The following is a 12,702-nucleotide window of genomic DNA, read 5'->3' as shown; positions in this document are numbered from 1 at the left end:
CAGACCAAGAAGAGAATTAAAGAAAAAAAATCTTGTCTAGCCTATACTTAAAAATCACATCTCTTCGCATGTTACTACCCGCAAAATAATTGTGTACAACAACCAATATTTCTTAGTTTAGAATTATGTGACTACTGAAACACATTTGTCAATGCTTAGGAGACAGGGTCTACAATTTCATTTGTCTTCACTCAGGCAGAGGATTACAAATGGTGTAACCGTTAGTAGCAAAAACTGTTGAAACACTGAACAAAAAAAACCACCCAATATCATCAATGGTTAATAAAAGGAAAGGCAAGAAATTCTCTCTGTGCTGATAAATACATTTAACACACGAGTACACCTTCTAAAGTAAAAATAATTCTACACCACACTTCCTATAGCAGCCAAGTACTTTAAGGGAAACACGGAGCATTTAGACATATTATACCACTACTAATTCAACTAACCAGTATTAGAAAACCTCAACGTTTTTCAATTTAAAAAACATTAAAAAACAGGAAAAAGAATATGCTTAAATAATTTCCCACATTTACAGGATTATTCTACAGGCATCTACCAGTTCTTCTAATAGAAACATACTTTAGGACCAAAAACTTATGCAGTAATAATTAATTAATATTTCCCTTTGATTAGTCACATTATAATATCTCAAGAAGAAATAAGACAATAAAATAGTAGCAAATGCAGATAAAAACTGACCCCTTTCCCCTTCCATTATCTTTTTCAAATTCTGGTATTACTGACAAAATAGCATTACTTTTCAAACTATAAATTGGTCTGGTTAGGCACATATTGCCCCAATTAAAACTCAGCATCATCCAGTGTCAGATGAAACATGGAAAATGAATTGAAAGTTCCCTTCTGATGTAACGTACTGTCTCTGTACTTGGTCTCTCTATAGCAAAAACAGCAAACCAGAATGATTTTGTAAATCTGGGAAGTTTAGTACACAAGCACAACATACACTAGGGATAACAGTTTCACTAAAGGAGTTTAAACAGAAAGAAATTAAGTCTTTTAAACTTTTATTATAGTGACACCTTGTGGCTACATTTGACTTATTTTGAGACCTCTCAAAATTTTTCATTTTCTTGTAATTGCTTTAAGTTCTTCAAAATTTGTGGCCTAGGACAAAGTAAAAAGATGAAGACGCAAAACAAAAATGAAAGCATGCAAAAAGTGAGAAGGATAAAACAAAAAACAGTGTTGCATGTTCAAAGATCTTTAGAGATTATTAACATTTACTTAATGCATTTGCGCTTTTTTATCCCCAAAAAAGAGCTATGGCTTAGAATCACAACTCTGCTATCTGGATTTGAAAATCTGCCTTTTTTTTTTTAAATGAACTATTGTTGCTTACCCATATTCAAAGTGATATCCACATGGGTTATGAAAAATACCCTACAAGCAGCTCTTTAATGATTTTTATCACTGATTTCTTGAAACACAACACAATTCAACATTGTCAGGACTACGGTCTGAGTAAGTGCTATATAAGAAAGAGCTAACTTTTTAACATAATCAAGAAGATGGTATTAATTTTTTCAGGTTAATGACAGGATAAACAGTTGGCTTAATTAACAGGTACCTCTTAAAAATACTTGGGGATAGGAAAGAAAAATATTTATTTAAAAAAAATAACAAACCGCACAAGGATAACAAACACACAAGCATTCTCTTCTACATTGCCTAACTATTAAAAGAGGAAGCTGGAATAACTATGAACCTGACAGTTGTTCCTAATTCTGACAGGAACCTGCTTACATGACTATTTTCTGTCTCCCTCTAAAGAAAATCTTCAGCTCCACCTGAAAATTGCTATATAAGTGCAAACAATGAAACTAGGATCAAAAGAAATTCTAAAAAACCCAGAACCATATTAAAAAAGAAAAAATTATCCTGTAATCCCACTCTTTTATTTGCTTTTTCTGCATAGATTATGGCTGTTCAATTTTTAAAGGCGGTGGAATAATGTCTTCTAGAAGTATTTAAACCAAAAATTAAAAGTCTTTCTAAAATAATGCCCATAAAAAGCCCAGGTATTATACCTAGCATTTTCTCCTACTAAAACAAAAAGCAAAAAACAAAAAAATCTCAAAATGCAGTAACACCCTCTTACCTGTTATACTAAGCTTTGATGCCTAAGAAATAATCTTCCTTGTACAAATTAGCTAGTATATCTAAAGCAGGGATTACATCCTACAAATCATAAATAAATCACATTCTATGTGTGAGAAAGCATAAACAATCTTCTCATCTCCTTTTCATTATAATTTCAGAGTCTTTGGTCATTGCCCTTTCATTTTCTATCTATTAACCTAGACAAAGGTTATGGCTGGCAAAAGTTATTCTGAACCTATTAAAACAGACTGGAGCATACAAGTAAGTAAAAGGAAGAAGAAAAGAGTGTAAATAATCTTATTACGTTACTTACTCGATTCTGCCTAATCAATTTGGATGGCTTCGTACATGCTTTGCCAAGTACAAATTATCTTTCAGGGGAAGCACAATAATGCCCCTAAGTCTAACACTATTGTGAATATTCCACAACGCTCCATATATAAAAAAAAAAAAAAAAAAAATGGAAGTCATGATAGAGACTATGACACACATAATACAACAAATTACATGTTAAGGAGACTGAACTGGTCTTAATTCATTGTGGTATAAATTACCAACCTGCACACATGCACATAGAAAATAGACTCCGTCCATTTTTATGTCCATGGAAATGTTTGAATAGCTTCTCAAAACTCAGGTTGACACACTAGTTCAGCCCTTGACAGCTCTCACCTTGCATAACTAGTATTTATGTGAAAGGTAAGTCAAAAAAGCAACTAACCTTGCCTAATATTACAGGGCTCATATTCTCTTTATAATCTATGTTTGAACAATTGCTCTAGCATATCAGACACAAACAGGCTGTCCTTCAACAACGTGTACAGAATCTGGCATGTTCTACTCCTTTGCTTTGAAAAAAGGTGTGTAAATAAAAACCTCAGCCAATAACGCTAGTCTCCAATTCTCCATTACTATTCCAGAAGTCATCCTATACAGTGATGCCATAAAGCACTTTCAGGTAAAATCAACTTCTTTTAAATTAGGGGGAAAAAAAAAAAAAGAAAAAAGAAAAAAGAAAAAAAAAGACCACCTATCTCAACTCTATACTGCTAAGAAATTGCACTGTGAAAAGATACTTAGTCCAGCATCTTCCACTGACAATGCATAAAAACCTTTAAAAAAAATTGCTGCATTGTTCCCCAAGTGGTTGCTTGCAAAGAGATTATTATCCACATTACTAAGACAAAAGAGGAATAAATGCTAAAATTAATGGCAAGAAGAAGAGCAAAGCATGATACTTGCAATGCACTCCTCAATACTTTTGTCCATGAACAGGAAAATTTTGGCACTGGGACTTGTCACGCTGACTCAAGAGTACACAGCAGAAGCAGTGTTGAGCAATATGAAAACATAACTAGTTTTGGATGTAAAGAATGTAGAGTAGCCGAGTGCTAATAGATGTGAGTAATTTGCTGAGTTGCATTACAATCTTCCTTTAAAAATGAGGCAGGCATTTACATCTTCAAATGAAATAAATGTTTGGGGTTTTTTTCATTATTTGTTGATAATCTGATAAAAATGTCTTTCTAAACAGAGCACATAAAACACTTAAAACATATCTGCCCTTTGACGAGTATGCATAACTTATCTGTAAAAACACAGTATCAAATATTAAAAGAATTCATTCTGACATGATTTCGTATTAGCTCATATTTTAAATCTGTGCTCACAACACTGAACATCATCTTTTTTGGATGACAAAAAACTGCTACGTATTTTAGGATTTCTGTTTTGTGTATGTTAGTATCCTAGAGATCACTAGTTTAACTCATTTAAGTAAACAAAACTACTTTAAATACATATCACAAAAACCTGAAATTAGAGACAGAAAAAAAATCTAGTCCTCCTTGCTTACTTCTTTCTATACAAAACATTAATTAGAAGCCAGATAAATAAAATTCTCAAATACTAATATGTATCTGTATATAGCCTCCCCCACCCAAAGCCTCTCTTCTGGAGGTCAACTGGTGCAAACCCCTGATTAAAGCAGAGCCAACCTTCAAGTTGGACCTATTTATATTAATACAAATAAATAAATACAAAGTTCTTAAAGTGGAACTCCTCAAAAAATTGTCAGCAATTTTAGGCTTCTAATTACATTTAAAACAACATTTTCTTCTTATTTACAGGAAAAAAATACATAAAAGGAACAGTAAACCATAGTCACCGCACTTTTACTTTTGACTAGCAAATGCACTCTTAATATATAAATATAAAGAGAGATTACAGAACAGCCTTATCTAAACTACCCTGAATTATCATGTTGACTCACAACTGAGAACTCGTATTGCCTTAAGGTTACTGCTCCTTAATAATAAGTACTCATAAACTTATGCTGCTACATGACTTTCTCTTAGCTCTTTCACTTGCTCTTCAAAGTAGCTGCACCTCCAGGGAATTCCCCGCCGCTTTGTGGATATGATAATGAGGAACAGAGATTTATAGAAAAATAACAGGTTTACTGCAGATCATGGAGCAGAACAGGAAAAATGAGAGGCATGAGGACTACGCGATAAGGAAATCTGTGCTGTAGTTACCTGGACAACTGTATACTTGAAATATCTGCTAAAATAAAACTGCAAGGGGGAGGTTTCCAGGTGTGCTTGTGCATGCATTTAAGTAGATAGTATATAGCTATACATACAAAAACACCACATGAAATGAACTTCCTCCTGATAATCTGCTCCTCCAATAGAGGGCAAGTCACTTTCAGAGGATTAAGTGATAATCAGACAGCTAGAATATAAGATGTCCTTTTGTGCCAAAAAATGAGTAAGGTACCACCTAAAACTCTGGAATAACATTCTCCCCTCCACTCTTCCCTCTCTGCACTTTCAGGCAAGGCTACAAAGAGCCTTCACCAAAACAGAACAATGATGCTCTCAAAACATAGCACACAAACACAGAGATGAAGACAGCTGGCGCAGGGGATAGAGAACGACAAACAGATAAACTGATGTTAAAATAGAAAAATCACTTTTGGACAAACTTTCAGGTGAGGCCAAAGAAAGGAAGATGAAGGGAAAGTCCCACCCACCATAACACTCAAGATCTCTTCAAATCTCCTTGCTAACATGATGGAAGCAAAAAAGCTGTGCTTACTAACAATCCATCCACTTTGCACCAAGTTCAGGTCACACACACGCAAAAATATCCCCAGGAAATGTAAAACACCTATAAACTGCACAAGGCATTTCATCATTGCTAGGTGATTTATCACAGACACCTTTAAGCAAAAATTTATCAGGTATGCACACAAACTAGGGGACGGCACCAACCATTTCAGAAAAAGAAAACAGTAAAATCAGAATCATAAAGCTTACAGGGAAAAGGTGAGAATGCATTTGTATCAGGAAAAATAAACTTCAAGTCAATTACATTCAATATGAACTTATTAAAAGGACAGGGAGGCTGAGAAAGAGTTATCTGAGGAGAGACACGTGACCCACCAGACTCTTTCCCCATAGACTACAACTGTTTGCCAGCAATCCCATGTTGCAGAGCAGTAAAGGTCACAGAAAGAGGTCACTCGTTGGGAAAAAGAAAGTACTTCCCCTCCTTGGGGATTCCAGGAGTTGCTGTGCTGATTAAAAAGTTTGTGTCTACAGAACAATTATTACAATACAGGGCATATCCTCTTTGGGTCTATGACCCAAAACCTAATGATGATAACATCTTCGGAATCTACAGACTGTGGCCTTCCTATCAGTGAGCTCAATTCAGTTTTTGGATAAGACGGCTTCAATGTGATCATAAGCTTTTTCCAGAATTCCAAACACCTTCAGTAAAAAGACATCATCACCTTAGTGATGCTTAAACTCTTCTAGCTACTTTGGTTTACACAAAGCATTGCTCAAACCTCCTTAGTCCTAACTCTCCCCTTTCTCTCTTTCACAACTGTTCAAAATGCTCCTTGAATGCAACAGCAGTAAATATATAAAATATACAAAAATACATTTCCAAGTTTTATAGCAAGTATGGAAACACATTTTAAACATTTTGGCAGTCAAGGAATAATGTTTACTACTGAGTGGAAAAAAAACAAATCAGGTGCAAGACGAAAAGTGAGTATGACAAAAAAAAGAAAACAAGAGAAAAGAAAAAAGGGGGGGAGAGAGAAAAAAAGGAAAAAAGGAAAAAAGGAGAAAAAAAGAAAAAAGGAGAAAGAGAGACATAGTTAGAGATGAAAGCACCAGAGTTTTCAAAACAGAATGCCTGCAATTTATCACCTATATTTGTATTAAAAAAGCATCCACCAAGATAGACAAGGGGTTTTTTTAAGATAGCTGATGGAAGTTGTGTATATCGTACATTATCAGAAATACATAATGTAGTAGCAAAATCCAGGAACTTATTCTAGTGTCCACTATTTAATGATAGCCATGCAACATGACATTGATGAACTAACCTGCAGACACGGGCAGGAAAATACAGGTTCTGCCAGGACCGACAGAGATATTTAGAGTGATCGATAACCCGAATCCAGTCTAACTCATCCATGGACACCTCAATGTAGTAGGAATAAGACCTATGGAATGTCAAAAAACACTGGTTAGAATACAAGCAGCCACATCTTAGGTATTGAATTTTACACTTTCTACTGGATTTTCAGCTGTGCTGAAAAGAAGGCTATTTGCTCCTTCCCACAGACCTGTATTTAAGATATATAAAAAGAGATCCTCATTTTCAAACTAGCTTTGAAAAAAAATTCACATGCAGTTATGTTAAGACATGTTTTCAGAATGACTTAAAACATCCTAACACAATCTGCAGTAATTAGATGAGACCACTGTCCCTCAAAAAATGCAATGGAGACTTTCAACTCAGTCATAAAAATAATCATTTATATTCCTTCTGTGTGGAATAAATCTAAAACACCAGTGATACAGTTATTATTTCTATTGCCATATCAACAAAGAAAAATAAAAAACATTTAGCAGATCAAAAATGCAAATTCCAACCCTTCACTTGAACAAAGCAAATTTACTTCATGATCATTTTCTCACTGATGTTGTTCTTCACTTCTGACCCTTTCAGTTGTTTATGATGCATTGTTAAGCCTGCCACTACTTTTTTATACACCCCAAAATTACCTCATCAAAAATAAAAAGTCACCAACACAACCTGTCTCTTCCTCTTGCTTATCAATCATATTTACCTTATAGTTTGCTGTTAGAAGAAAGCAAACCCAAACTAAAACTTAAAAGCCACAGCTATTTCCATATTATACCTACAACAGTGATACTTAGAATGAAGTAGAAACTCCACTTGTGGATCAGCAAATTGTGAAATATATGTTTCAGAATATTTTCTTTCTCTTCATGTACTAATCTGCAACATTCACAGGCATTTCAACAGCACTGTGTTAGCACTTATCCTCCTTTCACACCGATTTCTAAAGGAAAAGTTGCTCTTCCAGAGTCCTACATAGACATTTTTTGTTCAACATTAATGCCTTTGTCAATATTCCCAATTGTTTGCTGAGGACTTAGAGGGGTAGATGTCTAAAGTGGTATTGTTTAAAAATGCTTCGAATGTTAGATAACAATGTTAATACCAAAGGTAATGCAGAGTCTTTAAGATGTCAATTGCATAATCAGCTTTCACATTCACACCAAACGTGTAAGATTCACAACACATATAAATACACTGTGTTTTAGCAACATTATTATTACTAGCCCATGCATATTTGACCAAACTAGGCTCCAGCATTTTAGAGTTTGAGCAGTTTGGATCCAAAAGTTACTGACTGTCTGTCCTCGGTGTGGTGAGAATTTAGGGATTCTCACATAACCATCGCTAGACTAAAGTAGACGTGTAACCAATATACAACATCCTAGTTTTTTGATTTCTGAAGGTACCAAGCAAAGAAAAATTATCTCAAAAATACATTTCCATTACCATACATAACACTATGCCTTTTATTTTTCTTAAGGATAGCATCTTTTTTTCAGAGGTAATCTGGACAACTAGTCTCCTTAGCGCTTTTATATCTAAAAATCATCTATTAATAACACCGCTAAACTACACGTGCAAAACACACCTGTTAGTTTGTATTTCGTTCTGTTAAGGATGTCCATTATCTATATAAAGATATCCAGTAGCCCAGAGCTTCACAGAGACGGTTAAAATGAATGAGTAATTTAAAAAGGTGTTCAACAAGAAGCTACCATGTGCTTGCACAGTTGCTAAAACATCTCTTTTGAAGACATTATTCATGTATCCCATGAGAAAGATGCAGCTCAGTGGCTGGCAATTCTTAGACCAAAAGGGTATATAGGTTGGAAAGGATCTCTAGAAAAAGCGCGGACAATCTTAGAGCAAGTCTTTTAAGGTCTTGGCTGGTAAATTCTGCATACCTCCAAGGACTGGTATCCATAACCTCTCTGGGCAAACTCTTCCCAAGTTCAACTACCCCATTATGAATTCTTTTCCTAATATTTAATAGGAACGTATCTTGTTGCTTGTGTCCACTGCTCTCTGCCCTCTCAGCACACAGCTGTAAAAGGAGTTTGGCCCTGTATTCTCTGTATTCTTCCACTAAATAGGCAAAGCCAGCAATAAGTTCCCCCTTCTAAGCCTTATCCTCTTAAAACAGCAAGTTCTCTCAGCATCTCTTTGTACATCGTGTGCTCAAGCCCTCGTCATCTTGGTGTCCTGCTGAACTCACTCCAGCATGTCAGTATCTTATACTGAGAAGCCTGCAACTGGACAAAGTACTCCAAATGCTTCCTTTTCCATTTATCTTAGACAGCTGAGCTACTGAGGGGGGCAAAAAACCTGACAATTCAGGTACTATACCTGATGAGAAGCAAAAGAAAGTCCGATAGCAAACTTTCCGCAGCAAAACAAAGAAGTCAGGACGACACAGAAACTAGATCCTAAACCACTGTACGCTCAGTACTTTATGAGGACAAAAAACTCTAGAGTAGAGGTCCATCTTGTCTGATATTCTCCCACTAACAACGGTTTGTTCTACAAATTTCAGAGGAAGGGCACAGGACACCAAGCAACAGGTAATTTTTTTAATAAGTTGTCTCAAGGAGACGTTTTTTTTCCCTGAGTTTCAGCAGCTGCCAATTTATGTCTTGCAGATGAGGGGCATTTTACCAGTTACAAGCTCTCTAAAAATTGCTAAAGAACTCCTCATTATTAACACAGAATCATAGAATCATAGAATCGTTAAGGTTGGAAAAGACCCTTAAGATCATCAAGTCCAACCGTTAACCCAGCACTGCCAAGTCCACCACCAAACCATGTCCCTAAGCACCACGTCTACCCGTCTTTTAAATACCTCCAGGGATGGGGACTCAACCACTTCTCTGGGTAGTCTGTTCCAATGCTTGACTACCCTTTCGGTGAAGAAGTTTTTCCTAATATCTAACCTAAACCTCCCCTGGCGCAGCTTGAGGCCGTTTCCTCTCGTCCTATCACTTGTTACTAGGGAGAAGAGACCAACCCCCACCTCGCTACAACCTCCTTTCAGGTAGTTGTAGAGAGCAATAAGGTCTCCCCTCAGCCTCCTCTTCTCCAGGCTAAACAACCCCAGTTCCCTCAGCTGCTCCTCATAAGACTTGTGCTCTAGACTCTTCACCAATATGTCTCTCATACTTTTCAAATTCTATAAAATTGGTTGATAATTGGTTTACAAATTTGGCTGATCTTCTGGGACAAGCAGAATACTATGTATTCTATACTTATAATAATAAGTATATTACTGTATGAAGTAGTTCCTTGCACCTTCAAAGTTTTACTTTTCAATCTTTCCAAAAGGAACAGAGGAGAAGCATAAATTTCAGTTGAACTTAATCAGGAGAACTTACTGGAAACAATTAAATAGCTAAAAATTCATGCAGTTTGTTTTGAATGATTAATAACTGTAATTCATATTTTTAAAATAATTTAATTTTAAAAAATAAAAATCAATAAAACATTAATACACCCTGTTCTAAAATAACACGGCTTAGTTAAGAAAACAAAATGCAACTGTTTTGCAATTCTAAACTGTTAGTCTGGAAGTAATATAAAATTAATCTTTTATCAGAAAAGTAATAATGTGTTAAAAGCGCAAGTAGCTTGTTTTATTGTTTTTAACAGAAAATTGCTTATGAATACCTGCATGAGCTGTCTACTAAATTGTAAAATCTTTGTCATGGCAAGTTATAAAATTTAATATATTCAATGTGTCAGATAGAAAGAACCTTGCAATTTTTCTACTTAAGCAGTTGCTCAATTGTTCAAATACACACAATTTGATCTTTCATGCATTCCATAACAATCTAAAGTAGCTGAGCATGAATTGGCTAAGGCATCCATGATACTTCCATCCATACTTCACCAGTCTCACCATGAAGTGGCTTCTAATAACTACTGTAGTTAATCAGTAATTCACATTCTAAATAAATTTTACTATCTCTGAATTATTGTCAAAGTGTGTTATTTCTTAACAATTTTGATATATTGAAAAAATCTGAACAAACATTCCTTCAGTGTTTGGAATGTAAATATGCAAAAAATATGGTTTCCACAGAAGAACTAGAATATTGTTTTTCAAACTGAAATAAGAGCAGTTGAAAGCTAAGTGGCAAATAGAAAACAAACCAATTTAAGTTACATAAACTTTCATTAGTAATGTAAACTATTTAGTGAAGACACAAAAAATACATTTAAATATTATGAGGTAGTTTAGTATCACAAAATATGGTCTGGTGTGTAAGCAACCAGAACTGCCTTTAAAAAACAGGTTTTTTTCAAATAAAACTTGCCATTGTCATCTCCAACACTGTATCACGCTGTTTCTATAAAATATTTAATAAATATTTTACATTGATATATTATCACCAGTACAAAATGCATTACCTTCCCTTTTTACGTCAACTTGGCACCTACCTACTATCTCTGTCCCACAGGAGTATTCGTATGTGGTTGATTATTGATGGCTGGCCTAGTTTAATTTCAATTCCAGATCGGCAGTCATCATCAATCGGGTGTCGAGAGAAGCCATGATCCAAGTCATAGTTCTGAGTATCCCCATCTAATAAAGCAGATTTCAGCTCCCCTTTTACAACCTGCGCTCCATACTTCATTGTTGCAATATTTTCCCCTGGTACTAAGAAGAAAAAGAAATAATTGCTTAATTTTTTACACTCTCATACTGCAAATCAGATATTCTGAACACCAACTGTATCAGATCAGAACAAACACTTATTGCCATTATCCTTTCTTGGCCACAAACACATGCTTAAGGTAAAACAAAAGCACAGGAAGAGAGGCATTTTAGAAATTTTGCTTCCTCCATTTCGTTTGATGCCCCCTAGGTCTTTTATGGCAATAATAAGTAGTGATAACTTATTAGTATGTAGTATCTAGATTCTCAGTCCCCTTCATGATTTTACAGAATTCTGTTGCACCTTCCTCATTCAATCATCACTTTCCTTCTCGTCTTAAACTTTTGGTCTATTTAGTCTCTTCTTGTGATCAACCTCTCACCATACCTCTAATAATTTTTTCACCCTTTCTTTCCCATTTTTTGTTCTAATTTCAAGTGGGGTTTTTTTGTCTGGAGTGGAAGGAAACTAAAAAATGACATAAAATGTTTGAGATGTGGATGCATCGTGAATTTGCAGAGTGGTATATACAGTGTTATAGCTATACAAGCTATTTTGATAGCTATACAAGCTTCCAGTATTCTGCAAAGCTAAACGAACCTGAGTGAACCGGGAAACTTCTGGCTACTTGGGCTTTGAACCAACACAGTAAAGCAAGTCTGCTCCTGTGAAATGGTGGCACAAAAAAACCTGTTACATCCTAGAAACAGACCTTCCATCAAGATAACTGGGGATAATGGTCCCTAACTCCAACTACAAACAATACACTGATGAACCACCCTGTTAAAAAGACATTTCTATTATTCTTGTTTGAGGAGAGACCCTGTAAAAAATGATCTGAAAGCTAAATGATGAAAAGCTGCCCTTGAACTCTTCAGGCAGCTTGGCAAGAGAAGTATAAATTCTAACAGAATGTTAAGTTTAACATTTAAAGAACAGAATCTGAAGTGGTAAAATATTAACTGTATTGTAGTACTACTACATAAAAACATTAAATGCACAACTATGAAATTGCAAGTGGTTGTCAATGTTTCCACAAAGAGAAAAAGTCCTAAGAGCCTGAACTAGTACTAAAACAACACAGAAATTCAATTCTCTAAAAAGCTGTGATTTTGACAAAGCTAGAAATTTTGAGATTAGGAGCATATTATTATTGAGACATAAATACGCAGAAAAAGAAGCCAGAAAACACCATTCAACTTTTTCAAATTTATCAACTGCACTGTCAACAATGTCTTGCATGATAAGACTCTTACAATATCCTAATATTAAACTCACATGTTTAAATATTAATATCTGTAACTTCTATGAGAGAACAAAGAGGAGATGCAGTTCTGAGAAAGCAGTTATTTTCAGGGCTCATCATGCATGACTGACAGACTACAGTGCAGGCCCTCAAAGAACGTTTAACTTTATTCTTGGCTGTGGGGCAAATACTCTCTTATAAATCACACATTAGATAGCAAACTAA

At 35.2% G+C, this 12,702-nt stretch overlaps 1 protein-coding gene across 3 annotated transcripts in view; it reads right to left on the bottom strand.

The window, feature by feature from the left end:
* The window catches only part of BTBD9 (BTB domain containing 9), a 133,907-nt gene that overhangs the window by 107,882 nt on the left and 13,323 nt on the right, over nt 1-12,702 (bottom strand). For all 3 annotated transcript variants that reach the window (XM_082306121.1, XM_082306122.1, XM_082306123.1), the window contains exons 6-7: nt 11,014-11,233; nt 6,533-6,652 (exon numbers count right to left, since the gene is read on the bottom strand). In XM_082306121.1, the coding sequence (XP_082162247.1) occupies nt 6,533-6,652; nt 11,014-11,233 (340 nt within the window). The remainder of the gene's footprint in view (nt 1-6,532; nt 6,653-11,013; nt 11,234-12,702) is intronic.

This window comes from Platalea leucorodia, assembly GCF_965183815.1.
Source record: "Platalea leucorodia genome assembly, chromosome: 3".
Classification (NCBI taxonomy): Eukaryota; Metazoa; Chordata; class Aves; order Pelecaniformes; family Threskiornithidae; genus Platalea; species Platalea leucorodia.
The sequence above is the reverse complement of the archived record's forward strand: the minus strand, read 5'-3'. Positions and strand labels throughout refer to the sequence as shown.